At 45.5% G+C, this 19,711-nt stretch overlaps 2 protein-coding genes across 3 annotated transcripts in view; one reads left to right on the top strand and one right to left on the bottom strand.

Annotated features, from left to right (window-relative positions):
• Positions 1–15,578, top strand: part of LONP1 (lon peptidase 1, mitochondrial) — a gene marked incomplete at its 5' end in the record, with an annotated part of 31,114 nt that extends 15,536 nt beyond the window's left edge. The window contains 10 exons of the mRNA XM_083379794.1: positions 988–1,126; positions 1,775–1,953; positions 4,055–4,142; positions 4,254–4,376; positions 5,242–5,358; positions 6,350–6,490; positions 6,605–6,770; positions 8,612–8,817; positions 13,808–13,972; positions 15,126–15,578. Of these exons, the coding sequence (XP_083235920.1) occupies positions 988–1,126; positions 1,775–1,953; positions 4,055–4,142; positions 4,254–4,376; positions 5,242–5,358; positions 6,350–6,490; positions 6,605–6,770; positions 8,612–8,817; positions 13,808–13,972; positions 15,126–15,290 (1,489 nt within the window). The 3' untranslated portion in view covers positions 15,291–15,578. The remainder of the gene's footprint in view (positions 1–987; positions 1,127–1,774; positions 1,954–4,054; positions 4,143–4,253; positions 4,377–5,241; positions 5,359–6,349; positions 6,491–6,604; positions 6,771–8,611; positions 8,818–13,807; positions 13,973–15,125) is intronic.
• Positions 15,579–16,795: 1,217 nt separating this feature from the next.
• RPL36 (ribosomal protein L36) overlaps positions 16,796–19,711 on the bottom strand; it is a 343,666-nt gene continuing 340,750 nt past the window's right edge. For both annotated transcript variants that reach the window (XM_083366257.1, XM_083366256.1), the window contains exons 2-4: positions 19,537–19,631; positions 17,713–17,847; positions 16,796–16,926 (exon numbers count right to left, since the gene is read on the bottom strand). In XM_083366257.1, coding sequence (XP_083222383.1) covers positions 16,837–16,926; positions 17,713–17,847; positions 19,537–19,629 — 318 coding nt within the window. In that variant the 5' untranslated portion in view covers positions 19,630–19,631 and the 3' untranslated portion in view covers positions 16,796–16,836. The remainder of the gene's footprint in view (positions 16,927–17,712; positions 17,848–19,536; positions 19,632–19,711) is intronic.

The raw sequence follows: 19,711 nt of genomic DNA, 5'->3' as shown, positions 1-19,711 counted from the left end.
GTTTTACCTCCAGTCCCTTAATCATCTTTGCTGCTCTTCTCTGTACTCTTTCTAGAGTCTCAACATCTTTTTCACATCATGGCGACCAAAACTCTATGCAGTATTTCAGGTGGCCTTACCAAGCCATTGTAAGGTGGTATTAATACGTGTGTGTGTGTGTGTGTGTGTGTGTGTGTGTGTGTGTGTGTGTAACGGTTACATTCCCAAATATATGTGATATAAAAGAATACTAGAAAGTCCACATTGTTGTTCATCACACTTATTCCCGTGTGTGTGTGTGTGTGTGTGTGTGTACATACATATAGACACACACATAGACACACACAAGCAGTGCTTGAGTTACGACTGTAATGGAGCCTGCCCATCATGTTTCTTAAATAAATCACTGTGGTCATGAAGTGAATCCCTGGTCATTAAGCAAACCAGTGGTTTGCTGTGGGTGTAGTTTTGCCGAAAACTGGACGTAAATGTTGGGTTTTGATCAAAACTGCCGTAAAAGGTGGTCACAAAGGGCCCTAAACGTGGCCTAGTGGCTGAGCACCTGAAGCGCAGTCACTTGATCATGGAGGGGTGCAGCCATCAGAACTTTGAATCCAGGTTAAATACTCCCCAGATAGGTGTTGGAACTTCAAAGGGTTGCTAAGGAACCGGTTGTAAATTGAGGACTACTTTTAGTTATACACGGCCCATCTCTTAAGCACAAAAGATCACTTTCAAATGCCACCTTCAGCACTCCTCCCGACCCAGATAAATAAGTTTGGTGTAACAATTGCCGTAAAAAAGGTTGCTTTATAACCGTCAGAAGTTACGACCAGGATGGGCAGGCTCTATTACTGTCATAACTTGAGGAGTACCTCTATTAAATTTATTTCCATGTAAGTAAGTATAATTTTAATGGGAGTCGAGGGACGCTATGAAGGAAGTATGATTTGGGCAAGCTTTTCTACTCTGCTCTTTGGATGCTGATGCTCTTTTGGTTTCTGCCAGCGTCACCCGCAACTACTTGGACTGGCTGACCTCCATCCCGTGGGGCAAATGCAGTGAGGAGAATCTGGAATTGGCCAGAGCCCAAGAGGTTTTGGAAGAGGATCACTATGGCATGGAGGATGTGAAGAAAAGAGTGCTGGTAATGGCTCTGGATCTCTTCTGTTGGTTCAATATATAATAATAATAATAATAAGTTGGAAGGGACCTTGGAGGTCATCTAGTCCAACCCCCTGCTAAGGCAGGAAACCCTATACCATTTCAGACAAATGGCTGTCCAGTCTCTTCTTAAAAACTTCCAGTTCTGGAGGCAGGTTGTTCCACTGGTTAGTTGTTCTAACTGTCAGAAAGTTTCTCCTTAGTTCTAGGTTGCTTCTCTCCTTGACTAGTTTCCATCCATTGCTTCTTGTCCTGCTTTCAGGTGCTTTGGAGATATATTGCTCCCTAGCGTTATTTCCTAAGGAAGCAATTTAGGTCAATGATGCTAGATTTTTTTTAGAGAGCTACTTGAGTGAGTAGCACTCTTGAGCCTCCTCTATCCCCATTCCTTGGAAAGGCAGATTAAAGTATATCATAAGGATGTAAAACTGGGGAAGAATGGAGTGTCTGGTGGAGAGAATCAGCATAAGGTACATATCAAGCGCATGTTGGTTACCCTCTTCTTACTTCTCCAGGCCTTTCGCTGACCGGCAGATTAAAAAGTAAGCCCTGGGTTGTCTTTCCAGCCTTTCCTAGCCAAAGCTGGACTTGTGTCAATCACACTTCTGTTCCTTTCCTTTGTATGACCCAGGAATTCATTGCTGTCAGCCAACTGCGAGGATCCACGCAAGGCAAGATCCTCTGTTTCTATGGCCCTCCAGGGGTTGGGAAGACCAGCATTGCCCGCTCTATTGCTCGTGCCTTGAACAGGGAATACTTCCGCTTCAGTGTGGGTGGCATGACGGATGTGGCAGAAATCAAGGGCCACAGGTGTGTGCATCTTGGGATTCCTTTGCAGGACGTGTCCAAAGTACGATAGCTTTAATGCCAGGGGAGGGAGTTACTAACAAAACCATCTCTTTCTGGTCATAGGACAGTGATGGCGAACCTTTTAGAGACCGAGTGCCCAAACTGCAACCCAAAACCCAATTATGTATCGTTGGGTGCCGGGTGGGCATGGCCTATTGGGTGGGTGTGGCCCAATGGGTGGGCATGGCTGCGGTGGTAACGGTGGACTGGGTGGGACAATCAATTCCAGCTTTGCGAGATCTTTTCTTTCCCTGTGAGAAGTTGAAATTGATTGATTGAACCTCTTTTTTTGTGTGTGTCAGAGGCCTAAAGCGAAAAGGTTTTATAGAACCCATCTGAAGGCCTAGGACTGGGGCAATGGTGCACGTGCCCACAGAGAGGGCTCTGCGAGCCACCTGTGGCACCCGTGTCATAGGTTCGCCACCACAGTCATAGGAGCTTGGCTTCCTGATGTGCAGAGGTATCCACAGGGCATTTGTAATGCAGCAATTGAAGCTCTGCCACACATAAAAAAAACCCAGCTTCGATCATGCTGTCATGGATGCTCCATTGGCTTTTTTCACCACACCTTGTGCACTAATCTGTTGGTGTGGATCCTACTTTCTCTAGCTGAAAAGGTCTCTAGCCTGTGCATGGATATTTATAAAAATAATATAAATTCTCATGGCAATCTGAACGGCAAGCAAGGAGAAGTTGACTCTGATTGAGGTGGGGAAAACTTTGCATAATTTAGAGAGTTAGCAACACCTTCCCCATAATCACATCTATTTTTCTGGAACTACAAATTATCAGAATTATCTATATGAATATATACAGTACAGGTGGTCCTCAACTTACAACCATAACGGAGCCTGCTCATCACTGTTGTAACTTATAACCATACATTGGGTCACCCACATGAATCTTTAACAATCTTTTTTGCAGCAGTGTTAAAACAAACCACTGGTTGCTTACGAGCTATTTTTCCTCAAATTAAATGCCTGTTTTTGGCAAACCATCATAAAACGCCATGCGATGCAAGACGCTGCAAATGGCTATAGATGCAGACCAGTTGCTGGGCATCATCCAATGTGTGGTTAGGTGTCCATGTTGGAACATTGAATCTTGGTCATAAGTACCCCCTAGAACGGTCCGTTGTACTTTAAACGCACATAAGTCGAAGACTAGCTGTATATACCTGCATGATCTTGCATGTATCTGTGTAAATTGAGACTTTTGACTGTCCATATAGGGACGCGGTGGCTCAGTGGGTTAGGACGCTGAGCTTGTCGATCAGAAGGTCGGCAGTTTGGCGGGTCGAATCCCGAGTGCCGCGTAGCAGAGTGAGCGCCTGTTACTCGTCCCAGCTTCTGCCCACCTAGCAGTTCGAAAGCACGTAAAAATGCAAGTAGAAAAATAGGGGGACCACTATGGTGGGAAGGTAACAGCATTCCGTGCGCCTTTGGCGTCTAGTCATGCCGGCCACATGACCACGGAGACGTCCTCGGACAAGCGCTGGCTCTTTGGCTTTGAAACGGAGATGAGCACCGGCCCCTAGAGTTGGAAACGACTAGCACGCATGTGCGGGGAAACCTTTACCTTTACCTATAGCTCTTAACCTTTTTCCAAGCAAACGAAAATCAGAAGCTTTGGCCTTTTTCAAAATAGTGGCCAATGCTTCAGGGGAGTAAAGTCTAGCTGTTGCCAAATGCTCTGTCCTACCAGTATATTTCACAGTTGAAGCTCTAATACTAATAGGAGCCGTGGTGGCACAGTGGTTAGAATGCAGTATTGTAGGCTGACTGCCCACAGCCTGGAGTTCAATCCTAATGGGCCTCAAGGTGGACTCAGCCTTCCATCTTTCCGAGGTCGGTCAGATGAGGAGCCAGATGGTTGGGGGCATCATGCTGACTCTGTAAACCAGTTAGAAAGGGCTACGAAGCGGTATATAAGTCCAAAGAGCTCTTGCTAATACTCTCCCAAGGATTCTCAGGAGGGCACTGTTAAAAACAAGCAAGCATTCTGCTCCATCTGCGTGCCTGTGTTGGTCATTTGACTGCAGTTCTGGTCTCTTTCCACACAGGCGGACGTATGTGGGAGCCATGCCGGGGAAAATCATTCAGTGCCTGAAGAAGACCAAGACGGAAAACCCTTTGATCCTGATTGATGAGGTAAGGGCAGATGTATCTCCTTTCTGGGATTTTTCAAATGCAGCCTTGCGATTGTTTGGCTCCCTTTATTCTGGTGGGTGACAGCAATGGACTATTCTTTCTGTGATGCAGGTGGATAAAATAGGGCGAGGCTATCAAGGAGATCCTTCTTCGGCTCTCCTTGAGCTGCTGGACCCAGAACAGAATGCCAACTTCCTGGATCACTACCTGGATGTGCCAGTGGATCTCTCCAAGGTATGTTTCCCCCCATTGGTTTTCCCAGGAGGGGCTGTGGTTCATCCGGCCCCAATGCCCGATTCCTCCATTTAAACACCTTCAGGCCAGGAATAGCAAAGATCTTTCCCACCAGTTGGAATAAACTTTCTCATTGTCTTACTTGTTTTCTTTTCATCAATTGACAGGAGATTACTTTAGTTCTCCTAGAAGGAACTAGCTTTTAAAAAATTATTTGCAAGCTTGTGGATTTAAAAGTTTTAGGAAGGAACTTTGTTGGCTTTATTGTCTCCTTGCTTTAGTTTTTTGTACTTTTTATGTGTTTTACTTGAAGAACTGTGATGAAGGGGCAGTCGTGAAATTGAACGACTGCACAAGTTGGCCAGCAAGAGTTAATTCCAATCTTCCAATTCCAGTTCTGCTGATGTGCGGAACTTTCCTGTTAGTTATATGACGTCTAAAATCCTGGACCAGAAAGTCTATGGAGGTTCCCAGTCATCCGGGTCATGGTTGTCCCAAAGGTGCTTTTTCCAAGAAGCCACTGGACTTTCTTTGTTTTTCTTCGAAGACATTTCGCTTCAAATCCAAGAAGTTTCTTCGGCTCTGACAGGATGGTGGGGAATGGAAGGATTTGTATCCCATTCCAATGACCAGCTGTCTGCAAGGAATATAAATGTTTCCCTTCCCTACCATCCAGTCAGAGCCGAAGAAACTTCTTGGATGAGAAGCGAAACGTCTTCGAAGAAAAGCAAGAAAGTCCAGTTTCCTCTTGAAAAAGCACCTTTGGGACCTGGGCCAGAAAGGCTTTTGGTCTGAACCAGAAGAGTTCCCCCCCCCAGACGCCCATCTTATTGGCCTACTCTTCTTTTCTTTCATTTCCACCCAGGTGCTTTTCATTTGCACAGCCAATGTGACAGAAACGATCCCAGAGCCCCTGCGAGACAGGATGGAGATGATCAATATTTCAGGATACGTTGCCCAAGAGAAACTGGCAATAGCAGAGGTAATAACGAACTTGGTTTTAGACTAATTCTCTTTTTGGTCAATTTAAATTTGGCGTCGGTGAGTCCTGATTCGTACCAGGGCAGAGGAAAACCTGGTACAGTCTTGTCAGTTGCAATCGTATATCCAGGAAAATATATGTTGATATTTTGATCTATTATGTATTAGTAAAAAATATCCAAACGTCAGGTAAAGGACGGTGATATTTATACCTAAAAATGGAGAGTTAAAAGGATGTTAAATTAGTTTGGGGTGCGTTAAATTAGTTTGGAGAGTTAAATTAGTTTGGGGTGCGCTTGTCGGAACTTGCACACTGAGTAGGAGGAGCCCTGGTGGCTGAGTGGTTAAAGTGCAGTATTGCAGGCTAACTCTGCCCACAGTCGAGTTCGATCCTAATGGGCTCAAAGTTGACTCAGCCGTCTGAGGTTGGTGAAATGAGGACCCAGGTAGTTTGGGGTGGGGGTGGGGGTGGCAGTGTGCTGACTGACATTGTAAACCAGGGGTGTCAAACTCAATTTCATTGAGGGCCGCATCAGCATTGCGGTTGCCCTCAGGGGGCTGGGTGGGTAAGGCCAGGGTGGGTGTGGCCTACTGGGTGGGCGTGGCTAGAGTGCGTATGGCCTACTGGGTGGGCGTGGCCAGCTCTACATCGTTCCCATCAAGGGTGCCTATGGGGGCCTGGGCAGGAGTGGGGCAGATCTGAGGGTGTCTGGCCGAAGGAGGGTCTCTGGGCCAGGGCCAAGGCAGTGGGGGCCGTTCCGTCACTGTTTCCAGGATGGCTTCACGGGCCACATGAAATCACTTCGCGGGCCAGATCCGGCCCCCGGGCCTTGTGTTTGACATGTCTGTTGTAAACCATCCATAGAGAGCTGTAAACCACCAGAGGGCAGTATATAAGTCTTAAGTGCCATTGCTATTGCTATTATGAACTCCATTCTGCCCCCTGAAGTTTGGATTTGATACCTTAGGTCTTCCTTCTTCTTTCCTGCCAGAGATATTTGGTTCCTCAGGCTCGTGTACTCTGTGGATTGGATGAAAGCAAGACCACCATCATGGCTGATGTGCTGACGGTCCTCATTAAGCAGTACTGCAGGGAAAGCGGCGTGAGGAACCTCCAGAAACAAATAGAGAAGGTGAGGCAACCATCTCTTTTGAGGGAGAGGCATTGAGACTATGTGGGCGCAATTTCTCATGGGCTTAATCCTCCCTCTTTCCACACAAACACCCCCCCCCCCAAACGGGCTCAGGTGCTTCGGAAATCTGCATACAAAATTGTCAGCGGAGAAGTGGAGAAAGTTGACGTGACACCCGAAAACCTCCAGGACTTTGTTGGGAAGCCCATTTTCACGGTTGATCGGATGTATGACGTGACTCCTCCTGGAGTGGTGATGGGCCTCGCCTGGACAGCAATGGGTAAGGCGGCCATCGGATGGTTCAAAGCTCAGCCTGGGCACAAGTCTTGATTGAAGGCTTCTTTCTTCTTTTTCTGTTTTTTAAGGTGGACAACGGTGGGAAGAGGGGAAGGAGAGGTGGGGGGAGAGAGAGAGCTAGGAAAGGCAATTTAGGCCAGTATAAGGCATGATAGAGTTACAGAAAACAAGCCTACATAGAAAGTGGAAAAAAAGCAGGAGATGTTTTCTTTTTACAGCCCTAGCATGCGGGGTCCTCCAATGAAACTGACATGCTTGGAGACTCAGGACAGACGAGGAGAGAAATAAACAAACAAGCATTATGGAATTTGTTGACACAGAATGTGGACAGCCACAGTTTGGATACCTTCTGAGGAAACTCAGGCTTATGAAGAATGGAGTGGAGATGGGATTCAGAAGGGTAGGGGTGATCCTCAACTTACAACTGTAATTGAGCCCGCAATAACGGTCACAAGTCATGGCAGTTGTTAAGTGAGTCATCATGTGAGCAACCCAATTTTATGTTTTGGGGTGGTTGTTTTTAATGCATCAATCATTAAGTGAAGCCATTGTTTGCAATGTGGCATTTGTGGCCAGAAACCAAAAGTAAATGCTGGTTTCCAGAAAATAAAACATAAATCACAGTTACGTGCCCACGGGATGCTGCAAAAGGCTGTAGATTTGAATCTAGGTCGTAAGTTACCTTTTTGGGGGGAGGGTCTGTTGTAATTTTGAATGGTTGCTAAGCAACCAGTCGTAAGTCAATACCTGTACAGATTCACGGTGCTCTCTTAGCCTGTGTCCTAAGTCATGAAGTTAGAAGAAGGCTGTATTGAGTCCTGTTTGAAGAACTTCCTGATGGATGGCCACTACCCTTTCCCAAACATTACCCCTTAGTTGCTTCCTTCCAATCTTTTAATTTTGATTTGTTAGATCATGCTCTAGTGGGGAGCACAGTATAAATCAAGTTTTCTTTTGCTTTGGTTACAAGACCAACGATGAAGCTAGTGCAGGCTTTTCAACCAGTGGTATGGGTACCACCTGTGGTACATTGGCACCTGGCAGGTGGTACGCGACCATCCTAGAAAAGTGGTAGCGGGGGAGGGGAATAAGCTGAACCGGTGGCAGCAGCGCACAAGCCTAAGTGAGAGATGGCTGGAGCTGCAGGGCTATCAGGGCTCAGCAGAAGCGCCAGGATCAACACTTCTTCGGGGCTGTCAGGGCTCAGTGGAAGCCCCAGGCTGGATCTTGGCACTGATCCTAGCACTCCTGCTGAGCTCAGAAGAAGCACTGATCAGCTGGAAAGTTGCAGCATCTCCAGGGTCTTGTGATTTACATTCAGATGCTTGGCAACTGATTCATATTTATGATGGTCACAGTGTCCCAGGGTCATGTTTAAGTGACCAAAACCTGCTGCAACCACCCAGCAGATGAGGGGAATAAAAACCAAGCACCCCACCCCACCCCCACTGCCAATCCTCAACAGAAATGCTCACAATAATAAAAACCTCGGACAGGAGGAAAAGCGCCGCTGAGCAGATAGACCGGTGTCTTGCTCAGCTGTGGCTTAGGGGCACTTTTTTCAGTGCCATTGTAACTTTGAACAGTCACGACTAAGCGAACTGTTGGACTACCTGTACCTCATCACTTTTCCTTTTTTTTGTCACCTTGCTAGGCGACTGGTGGTACTCTGATGTTGCCATATCCTAAAAGTGGTACAATGGGTGAAAAGGTTGAAAAGCCCTGGTCTAGTGAACTGGATTATAGGCAAGAACAGTTTCCTTACCAGGTGGTAGAGTTGAGTCCAGAATGGATTCCATGGCTTTGTTTGGCTTTTCTCCTCAGGTGGTTCAACCTTGTTCATAGAGACCTCTCTCCGGCGTCCCAAAGACGAGAGCAAAGACGGGACTCTTGAAATGACAGGTCAGCTGGGAGATGTAATGAAGGAGAGTGCCAAAATCGCCTACACCTTTGCCCGGGCTTTCCTGATGGAGAAGATGCCCACCAACGACTTCTTGGTGACCTCCCACATCCATGTACATGTGCCAGAGGTACGCAGCACATCACAACCTTTCTATTCCGTTCTGTATTTAGCATGATGTGCCCTTCAGAGTGAAATGGAATTGAGGGCTGACCCTGACAGTGCTCAACTCCATTCCCAACTGCACAACATTCAGGGTTTCTTGATACTGAGCAAGTCGTTTGTTTCCCTTCCCACTACACAGAGCAGGTGGATTTTTTTTCCTTTAAGGTTTATGCATATCTAGACACCTTTTTTGCGGGGGAAGGGTGGTTGCCTTCAAGTCAGTCTTGACCCCTGGTGACTATCTGGTTAAGTCCACGCTGGTTTCCTGGCCACATTTTCAGAAGTGGTTTGCCCTTCTTCCCAGGGCTGAGAGAGGAGGACTGGCTCAGAGGCACCCAGCTGGTTTTGTTCTTAAAACAGGACTCATATTTTTGCCTAAAGCTAGTTTCAGGTTTCAAGCCTAAAATCACACCAAACTAGTTCTGTTTTAATCATGCTGATGCCTACTTTGTTTCTAGATTTTCTCTTACAGGAGCTTGTAAGAGCACCTGTTTCCTGAATAGATTCTGAAGTTTCATAGCAATAAGTTTGTATTAAAACAGGCAAGGAACTTGCCAATATTGTCTTTAGGTCCGGCTAGCATTTGGTTCTGGATGGAAACTTGTTTCCTTATGCTTTTCTCGAGTAATGAAGTTAATACGTTTTGTTCATTTACACTTACAGAGTCCGATCTTAAAAATCCCCACTGAAGTTTTTTTTTTCCCCTTGGGCTGTTTGGAAGCTGAGAAATTATTGTTATTGCAACTTTTCTTAGTATCATGCTGTAACACAGGGAACTAGACTTGCTTCAAACCATCATTTTTCTCCTATAGCTTACTAAGGGAAAGAATTTTCATAGGTTCCGGCAAGGATGTTACATTTGGATGACAGAAATCCTCTTATGTAAAGTACCAGGCTTAATGCTTTACTGGGAGAGAGATCTGCCTTGAGAATACTTATAAAAGGACCCAAAAAGATTTGCAAGATGTTCATGTATCATATTTGGGGGTGATTCCAGAGGCCTTTACACTACCTAAACCTCACTATCATTTGCACAACCTTATGAAGTTTTGCTTGCTGTTCTTGCTATTCCTGAGCTGTATTTAGAAGATGGAGAGGGGTTGGGGGGGGGCACAGGAGGCTTTTGGGAAATAAAATTCCCAGAAATGAAGAGAAGGGCGAGGGGGGACATGATAGCAGTGTTCCAATATCTCAGGGGCTGCCCCAAAGAAGAGGGAGTCAAGCTATTCTCCAAAGCACCTGAAGGCAGGAGAAGAAGCAACGGATGGAAACTAATCAAGGAGAGAAGCAACCTAGAACAGACATGTCAAACTCGCGACGTCACATGACATCGCACGACATATCGGAACTTTTTCCCATTGCCGGCAGTGGGATGGGTGTGGACGCTCCGGCCCGTGGGCCGGCAGTTTGACACCCCTGACCTAGACCTAAGGAGAAATTTCCTGGTAGTTGGAACAATTAATCAGCGGAACAACCTGCGTCCAGAAGTTGTGAATGCTCCAACACTGGAAGTTTTAAAAAAGAGACTGGACAGCCATTTGTTCGAAATGGTATAGGGGCAGGGGTAGGCAACCTCGGCTCTTTTATGACAGAATTCCTGAGCCAGGCTCAGGAATTCTGGGAGTTGAAGTCCATGAGTCATAAAAGAGCTGAGGTTGTCTACCCCTGGTATAGGGTTTCTTGCCTGAGCAGGGGGTTGAACTAGATGACCTCCAAGGTACCTTCGAACATCGTGGGATTGTTATAAAACCTGTTTTTATGGGTGTTGTACTTAAAGGTAAAGGTCCGACTCTAGGGGCGTCTACGTCGTTACCTTCCCACCAAACTGGTCCACTGCTAGGTTGGCAGAAGCTGGGATGAGTAACCTCAGTGTCCTATCCCACAGCATCCCTTACAGTACTTATGGGTAGTATAATTCAGCCTAGTTCAATCATTTGGCTTGGACTGCATCAGTATTGAAACCATATGATTTAATTTCAGGTGTTCCATAGCTTCAAGCACATCACAAACTTAATAGTATCCCTTCCATTTATAAAATTCAATTCTATTTTTCAACCAGCAATATTCCTCCCATGGGGAGGTGCACCATTCCTGGAAGTACTGCAATACCAGGTTGATGCTTGGAGTGGATAGAGCAAGCTCTCAGCCCATCTCCCAGTGCCAAAAATCCATTTAATATTTAGTTCTCAGATAGAGAACATATCAGATATTAAACTGATAAGAACAGATACTACACTTGATCTTAGCCAAAAGGCCGAGAAGCGATAGAGCAATGGTGCACCAGGGCAAAAGCCCACCTTTTCAAAGTAACGTCGTTGTAACTGTGAGCAAATTCAAGCTGCTGAGCTTTTCACCCAGTCTTATAGTAGATATTGTTTGTAAACCTATCAGATTTATTCTGTGAATGTTCTTGTTTTCATTAACCAAGGAAGCAGCCCTCTGTTATAAAATATAATATCAGAAATTTTGAAATCTTTTTATCTGCATGCATTTCTGGAATGCCTGTATCGGCATTCTGACTGTGATTGGTTTGAAATCTGCATAAGCCTTCCCATTTCTCTTCCACGCGGCTTTGCATAGCTGTTATTCATCTGCCTAACCAGTAGAGGTCTCAGGAGCTTTTACTTTACTGTAAGGTTTCATGTGCTTTCAGGAGCGCGACTTGCCACTTCCTGTAGACTTCGGATTTCAGACGTCTGTTCCAAAATACTTATTTGTATTAAGAAACTTTGCTTTACTCTCTCTTCAAGTTTTGATTTGATCACAGAATGCATAATTATTCTTAACAAAGGTGACAGTTTAATAATAATAATTAAATAATAATAATAACAATAATAACAATAATAATAATAATAATAATAATAATAATAATAATAATATAAAGTTGGAAGGGACCTTGGAGGTCATCTAGTCCAACCCCCTGCTCAGGCAGGAAACCCTATACCATTTCAGGCAAATGGCTCTCCAGTCTCTTCTTAAAAACTTCCAGTGTTGGAGCTTTTACCACTTCTGGAGGCAGGTTGTTCCACTGGTTAATTGTTCTAACTGTCAGGAAGTTTCTCCTTAGTTCTAGGTTGCTTCTTGTCCTGCTTTCAGGTGCTTTGGAGAATAGCTTGACTCCCTCTTCTTTGTGGCAGCCATTCCTGCCAGATTGCCCCTCTCCTTCGGTCTCCCCAGTGAATAATAAATTATCTTTGGGAGAAGAAGTCTTGGAGAGTGTGATGGAAGACAGAAAACAGGAATGGGCATCATAAGCAAAAGAAAATCAAACAAACCCAATTGTTTTGAGTACCTGGAGTTCTAAGAACATTTGGGTGGTTGTACAAAATGGCTGCTGTGATCATATTTGTCAGTTATAGGTTACTGATTATATCAATCAATGATTTCAAGTAACCAACCCACGAGCATACTGCTTGCTGCTCCAATTAGTTTCTGTAACCTAAAAGACATTGTCTAGTGAACATACAAATCTTTTTTTTTCTTTTTATGGACAGAAAGATACACTTCCAAACAAAGGCACTATTTGTTTTGTTTTGTTTTCTTGAAAAGCTTATGGACTTATCTGTATCTCCAGACTTCTTGGCAGTTTTCCATTTTTAAAGGATGGAGGTTTTTAATATTGTTTTACTTTATCGGTTTTAGTAATTAATTATGGGGCTTTGTAATTTAATTCTTTTTTTAATATTTGTATTACTGTTTTTTATTGCTGTTTTATTGTTGTGAGCCGCCCTGAGTCCTTCGGGAGATAGGGTGGCATATAAGTCCCATAGATAGATAGATAGATAGATAGATAGATAGATAGATAGATAGATAGATAGATAGATAGATGAATGAAGGCGGCGTTGTTCCTTTGGTTTATGGCAGCTTCTAAAGGCTTAACCAATTTAATTTGGTCCACAGATCAATTCTTCGTGAACATGAGTAAAAAGAATATGCATTTATGTCAAAAGAACTTTATAAACACATTGCTAATAACTGTTAACCTGGAACATAAAAAAACCTTTGTGGTGCAGATTAATAGTTCATTTCTGAACACACTGTAATCAGATAATCAGGTTAAAAATACCTTCAGATTGAGGAAAAGTACAAAGGCATAATAGGATAGAAAAAGTAGAGAGAGCAAGTTAACAATGTTGGGGGAACAAACTCAGGAGTGAAGTTACAACTGAGGGAAAAGAAGAAGAAGTTTGAATCCAGGGAAGCTGGAGCAGAATTTATGGTATAAAAATGGAGAGGGGGGGAATAGATTGAAGGGTCTAGGGCAGGGGTCTGCAATCTTGACAACTTTAAGACTTGTGGCTGAGGAATTCTGGGAGCTGAAGTCCACAAGTCTTAAGGTTGCAGACCCCTGGTCTATGGGTAGATCAAAAATGTGCTAAACTGCAGTTGTAGTTTGCAGATAAGCCCCATTTTGATGTTTTATTTGATTGGGTTTCTTTAATGTATGTTGTCCGTAGATCTTTTATCCGAATTGATTATTCTGTTACGGTAACTACTTAGGTATGGGAGGAGGAAGTTTATAAAGGTTATAATCTTTATACTGTTGAGTAAGTAATTGGTGTTTGTGCTGCTTTCCCTTTATCTACGAAACCACACCAAAAGCAGTTGCAATGCAATGCAATGCAAGATAAACCAATTTAGTTTTCAAAGCGCACCTCGGTAAATTGTTCCTTCCTTGGTACCACCCCCACCCCCCCAGTTAAGACTTTTAATTTCTAGAATCCTAGTTAATACTATGCTGATTGGGAATGAGTTGTCTTGCCTCGATTTTAAAAAAAAATCACACTCAGCTCCTTTGATGGTTTGGCTACATGCAAACCTTTTTGGCTTAGAGATTGGCTCCTCATTGGCATGGGGCAATTGTGTGCCTGTGTGGCTTCCCTTTGGATTCTGTTAAAAAGTTGACTGTTGACTTCAGTCAACGAACTAAGCTGTCTGTTTCTTTCCATTCGCAGGGTGCCACCCCGAAAGATGGGCCCAGTGCTGGCTGCACAATTGTAACCGCCTTACTGTCATTGGCATTGAACCAGCCGGTGAGGCAAAATGTAGCCATGACCGGGGAAGTGTCGTTGACGGGGAAGATTCTCCCTGTGGGAGGCATCAAGGAGAAGACCATTGCCGTAAGTGGAAAGAGCAGAGTTCTTCCACCGCTAATAATTGGTTCAAGAAAACTTGGGTGACTTCCCTATTCTAAAGTTTACATACAGTATCTGTTTCCGCACGATATCCAAGTGGGTTATGTGGCATTCAGCTTTCCAAGCAACAGTGAATCAATGACATGGGAAAAGAGCAAATTCCCTTCCATCTGTTATATCCCTCTTCCCAATGTGGGTGGTCTTCTTTTGCCAGGGATCTGGATCAGAACAAGATCCTTGCTTAGGGAGGTATCAGATTTCTGGCAGGGCCCCCATGTATCTCCTGTTGGACGAACGAGATGATCATAGCTCTTATCTGATCCAGCAAGGACTTTTTGACTGTGTACGTTTAGAACAGGAGTCCTCAACCTTGGCAATTTTAAGACTTGTGGACTTCAACTCCCAGAATTCCTGAGCCAGCTTTGCTGAGTTTTCTGGGAGTTGAAGTCCACAAGTCTTAAAGTTGCCAAGGTTGAGGACCCCTGCTTTAGAACATTTTTTTAACTTTTCAAAGGTGATTTATAAGGGTTGAGTAGGGCTCTCAGATTTTACTTGTTAAAAATACTCAGCTTTTATGAGCATTATTGGCGTACAATCAAGGTCAAGGAAGGATAGAGCACTGGAGAACTGGGTTATTCAGAGGCTACGTAAGAATCAATTATCATCCTGATAAAAACCATCAGTGATCCATCTGATGGTGGCTGCTAGCTGCGAGCTACTCGGTAATGAACAGTAGGGTACAATTTATTTCGAAGTATGGACAGTTGAACTACCAAGATAACTTAAGGGATTGTGCATTACAATAAAGCAGCCTTTGCTGTTTCCAGGCAACTTTTGATAGCCTGGAATGTCTTCTCCTTAAGAAGTTATTTTATTATCTGATCTCAGGATTAAGAATACAGCACAGGGCCTGACCATGGAAGGGCAGAGACCTGAGGCCAGGTAGTAGGGTAGGCAACCTTGGCTCTTTTGTGACTCGTGGACTTCAACTCCCAGAATTCCTGAGCCAGCTATGCTGGCTCAGGAATTCTGGGAGTTGAAGTCCACGAGTCACAAAAGAACCAAGGTTGCCTACCCCTGGGCTAGGGGGAAGAGGTTGTTCCCGAGTGTGTACTGAACATTTCCCTTTTTTTCCTAGGCCAAGAGAGCTGGAGTCTCCTGTATCATCCTCCCAACGGAAAACAAAAAAGATTACTGTGACCTTGCTGAATTCATCACAGAAGGACTTGAAGTACATTTTGTTGAACATTATAAGGAAATCTTTGACATCGTTTTCTCCGAGTCTGATTCTCCAGGGAGGTGATCTGCCGCTGGGTGTCCCATCTCACCTTCCCACTCATTCCACTCTGGAAGCAAGAGAGGTTGGATGTGACTCCTGCAGTGGCCAGCCGCTCACGATTATGGCTTGCTTTCCTACTCCTTTAGTCACTCTTGAAATATATTCTACTCCAACAGATTTGAATTATGAATTACAAATGTTTCCTGTGACCCACGGCTAGAAGACTAGACTGAAGATCCGTGAGGAAGTCTTACTACTTGTTTTTCTCAAATGTATTTTCTTATTAGGCCTTATAAAATCCAGATCCCATTGTCTCTTGGTACTTTCTACTAGTGTTCTGTACCAGCCTGCTACCGGCCCTGCAGAAAAGGCAGGGACAACCCCTTTTACAAGAAGGCAAGAGGCTGGAATTACACCTGCCAAATTTATTGCTACAAAAACAAATAGAACAAGACACGAATCAAGAAACAGGAGCTTTTCAAGCGGTTGCCTTCAGCAAACCAGCCCTCCCACGCATTCCCCCTTAAATACAGTTCAGGGCGTGGCTTCTCTCTGCCTCCTTCCGAGGAGCCCCATTGCCTTCCTCTGTTTACTCCTGATTGACTGCCTCCTGCGTCGGGCGTCCTTGAACAGGGCCAGCTGTGGGTCATCTTCATCCACGGTCAGACTCACACAGCTGGGTCTGCGTCGTGACCAGGTGGGAGGGGCCTGGCTGAGGGCTCTGTGGAGCCTCAATATTATTCTCAGCAAGCTCTTCAACACCCCCCTCCTCCTCCTCTGAGTCGTCCGACCCAACTGCCGAACCCACAGGCTGACCCTGAATCACAACAACTAGCACTTTATAAAATAAAAGTGGAGCTATATTCTGATCACCTCTGGCGAATACAACCAGGGTGTTGATCCGGGCGAAAGCATGGGTTGGGGAAACGTGTATCACGTACACAGATCTCAGTGTCACAAATGTGATTATTCCCCATGGTACAAAACAAAATCTACCAATCTTTAGTAGGATTCCCCTCTGGTAAGTTGGTAAGGCTGCCCATCTGGGAGATAATTTCACCTGAATTATCTGTTGGCCCACCATGCGGCATTTAGCACAGTATGCTAATTTATACATCAAGTAAAAAGCTATAGCAATTGCACTCATATGACAATACTAAAGCACAAATAAAACTTCACTATACCTAAATGTATCCATTAGACTAGACCAGGGGTAGGCAACCTCGGCTCTTTTATGACTCGTGGACTTCAACTCCCAGAATTCCTGAGCCAGCCAAGCTGGCTCAGGAATTCTGGGAGTTGAAGTCCACAAGTCATAAAAGAGCCGAGGTTGCCTACCCCTGGACTAGACACATGGTGTATCTTAATAGTTTGCTGATCTGCGTGGTTTAATGTTACACAAGCAGCCCTTCCATCACACTGTAAATTTCAGGGTGATGATTTATCGCCTAAATCGTAAACTACTCCAAGGTGAGCTTTTCAAATCTTGAGTTTACAGCTTAATCCAAAGAATTCTCCAGACACTGCTGGGCTTATGAAATAAGCTTTATTGGGAGCAAGGATGCAGAATTCAGTCCTTCTTGGCTGCTGCTTTCCTCATGGCTGCCAGGACATTGCTGAGTTCTTCACGCTTCCTCTTGGCACGAATGTGAGTCCCTACCTGTGAGGATAAGGAGCAAAGTGTGTTGGCATCTAGAGCCAGAGACCTGGCAGAAAGAATAGACTTGTGTGATAGAAACTGTCTGGAGGATATGCTGATGAGAAGAAAAAGGGAAAAAAAATCACTCTGAACTCGTCTGGCCATTATGTCAGGGACCCAGCCTGATTCCCCGTTTCTCCCAGGAAAAGCAAAACATTCCGGAGTAAGAAAAGGCCAGACCTTAGAAAGCCTAGGCCTGACTGTTTGGAACATGGCTGGTGTCCAACAGCGCCAGACGACTTAATTCTGCTGGCTGTTTTGGATTGCCTCCCAGCCACTTTTACAACAGTTGTCAGTTGTTGGCTATTTTTGAATCAAGGAAATCTTGAGTCAAGCTCAACTTCCTGTGACTTAAATGGACACATCCCTGCAGTTTTCTCGACAGCAGTACAAACAAGTTGGCAATGTCTAAAATTCTGGGATTCTTTGCGCAACAGCCCTGGCAATTTTTAGAGGTGCCATCCAAGGGACAATCGTGCTGGATCCTGCTTCGGCTTTACAGCACCGAGACTGGCCAGGCTGATCTCAACTACAAAGGGGGCAAATGGGCTCCTTCCTCACCTGGAACTGTGTGATGTGACCTTCCTGGTGCTCGTATTCACGGTGGCAATGAACGAAAGAGGGCAGGAACACAATGTCCCACACAACACAAAGGAAGGACCTTCCTCTGAGGGTTCTTGGTTCTGCCCTTAATGGACAACCTCACAGGCTCTCAATGACCCACCATTTGCCCTGCGCAACACTCACCCTTTTCTTTATGAACTTGAGAGCTCTCTTGTCTTTGGAGACTTTGAGCAACTCCATTGCTCGTCTCTCATACGGCGCAAAACCGCACACTTCTCGGATCATGTCCCGCACAAATTTGGTGTGTTTGGTGAGCCGCTGTTTGGAGGAAGAAAAAACAATAGTGCAACAGATTTCCATAGGGAGGAGGCACTGGTTTTTAGAAAGAAAAGTTCCCACATAAGGGCCTTCTGCTTTTAGCACGCAGAGACATAGAAGCATGTCTTTAAAGCCTTCCCTAAGGTGGTACCATCCAGATGTACAACTTTCAGAATTCCAAGGTAGCATCAAGAAAGGAGGGCAATATGGCGATGTTTCTACTCTCTAGGAGCTTATGATCTATGACGAGAAAATAAGAACCGAGGGGGTAAGTCGGAGGCCTGCTGTCCTAGGCAGACTCTTCACCCAGACGTATTGTGACAGACTGCTTCGAATTGCTAGGATAGCAATGTAAGATGCTGCAATACATCCTCCAAGAAAGCATTGGAAGAACAAATCTTGAGTGATATACATTCTTCTACACCAGGGGTCCCCAAACTCCCGGCTGCGGCCTATTACCAGGCTGTGGCCTGTTCGAAACCGGGCCATGAGTGGCTGGCGTACATGCACGCAGCTCGACCTGTGCGAGCAGTGGGCTGGCATGCTTGATTTGCCCCAGCGGCAGGACGGCGTGCATGCCGCAGCTCAACCTGCACAAGTGGTGGGCTGGTGCACGTGCGCGCAGCTCAATTTGCGCAAACGGCAGGCCACCATGCACACGTGCACCGGCCCTCTACTTGTGGGGGGCCAATTCCCCTCCCCACAACCAGGCCATAAAGATTGGGGGCCACTGTTCAAAATCAGTGTTTCTCAACCTTGGCGACTTGAAGAGGGGTGGACTTTAACTCCCAGAATTCCCCAGCACAGGGAGTTGTAAGTCCACGCTTCTTCAAGTGATCAAAGTTGAGAAGCACTGCTTTATACCAGGTAACATGGTTCCTAAGGGGATCACATGAGTGCCTAGCCATTAACTATTATCTTTATTAAGGACAGGGACGCGGTGGCTCAGTGGGTTAGGATGCTGAGCATGTCGATCAGAAGATCGGCAGTTTGGCGGGTCGAATCCCGAGTGCCGCATAGCAGAGTGAGCGCCTGTTACTCGTCCCAGCTTCTGCCAACCTAGCAGTTTGAAGTAGAAAAATAGGGACCACTCCGGTGGGAAGGTAACAGTGTTCCGTGTGCCTTTGGCGTCTAGTCATGCCGGCCACATGACCACGGAGACGTCCTCGGACAAGCGCTAGCTCTTCGGCTTTGAAACGGAGATGAGCACCGGCCCCTAGAGTCGGAAACGACTAGCACGTATATGCAGGGGAACCTTTACCTTTACCTTATTAAGGACAGGTATTCTTGATGAGGAAAATTGGGAGGAATTGAGAGTAAAGACTTAATTCTTTTCATTCCCTGCTGCCTTGACTGGATGCTTGTGGCTCCATGCAAATCCACACCCTTTTCCCCCCAAGCATCATGCGATTCAGAATCAAGAATAAGGAGGGCTTGCAGAGTCTCCTACTTTAGGGCTTCCCAAAACCCAGGCCGCAGACTGAGTGATCCATGGCCCATTGGGAACCGGGCCACACAAGCAGCGGGCGAGCATGCAGACCTTTATTTACCCATGTGCAGGAATTAGGCTGTGTGCACAAAACCGTCCCCTCCCTCCCCCGCTGCTGCCCGTCCGTGGCGCTAGAAAGGTTGGCGACTGCTGCACTACTTCATGACTCTTTTCCCACCTGCTCCAAAGTCCAAACTTACCCCACGACGTCGACAGTGTCGTGGTTTAGACACATTCTTGGTCACCTTGTGGCCTTTGTTCAGGCCAACGGCCATCGGATATCGGATCGCCATGGCTAGAAAAAAGCAGGGAGTAGTTATGGTTAGTCGTGGACTCTTTTGTTCCCCCAATCATCCCAAGAGACAAGAGTCAGCA

This window comes from Vipera ursinii (assembly GCF_947247035.1).
Source record: "Vipera ursinii genome assembly, chromosome: 1".
Taxonomy (NCBI): Eukaryota; Metazoa; Chordata; class Lepidosauria; order Squamata; family Viperidae; genus Vipera; species Vipera ursinii.
This window is presented reverse-complemented; position numbering and strand designations above follow the sequence as displayed.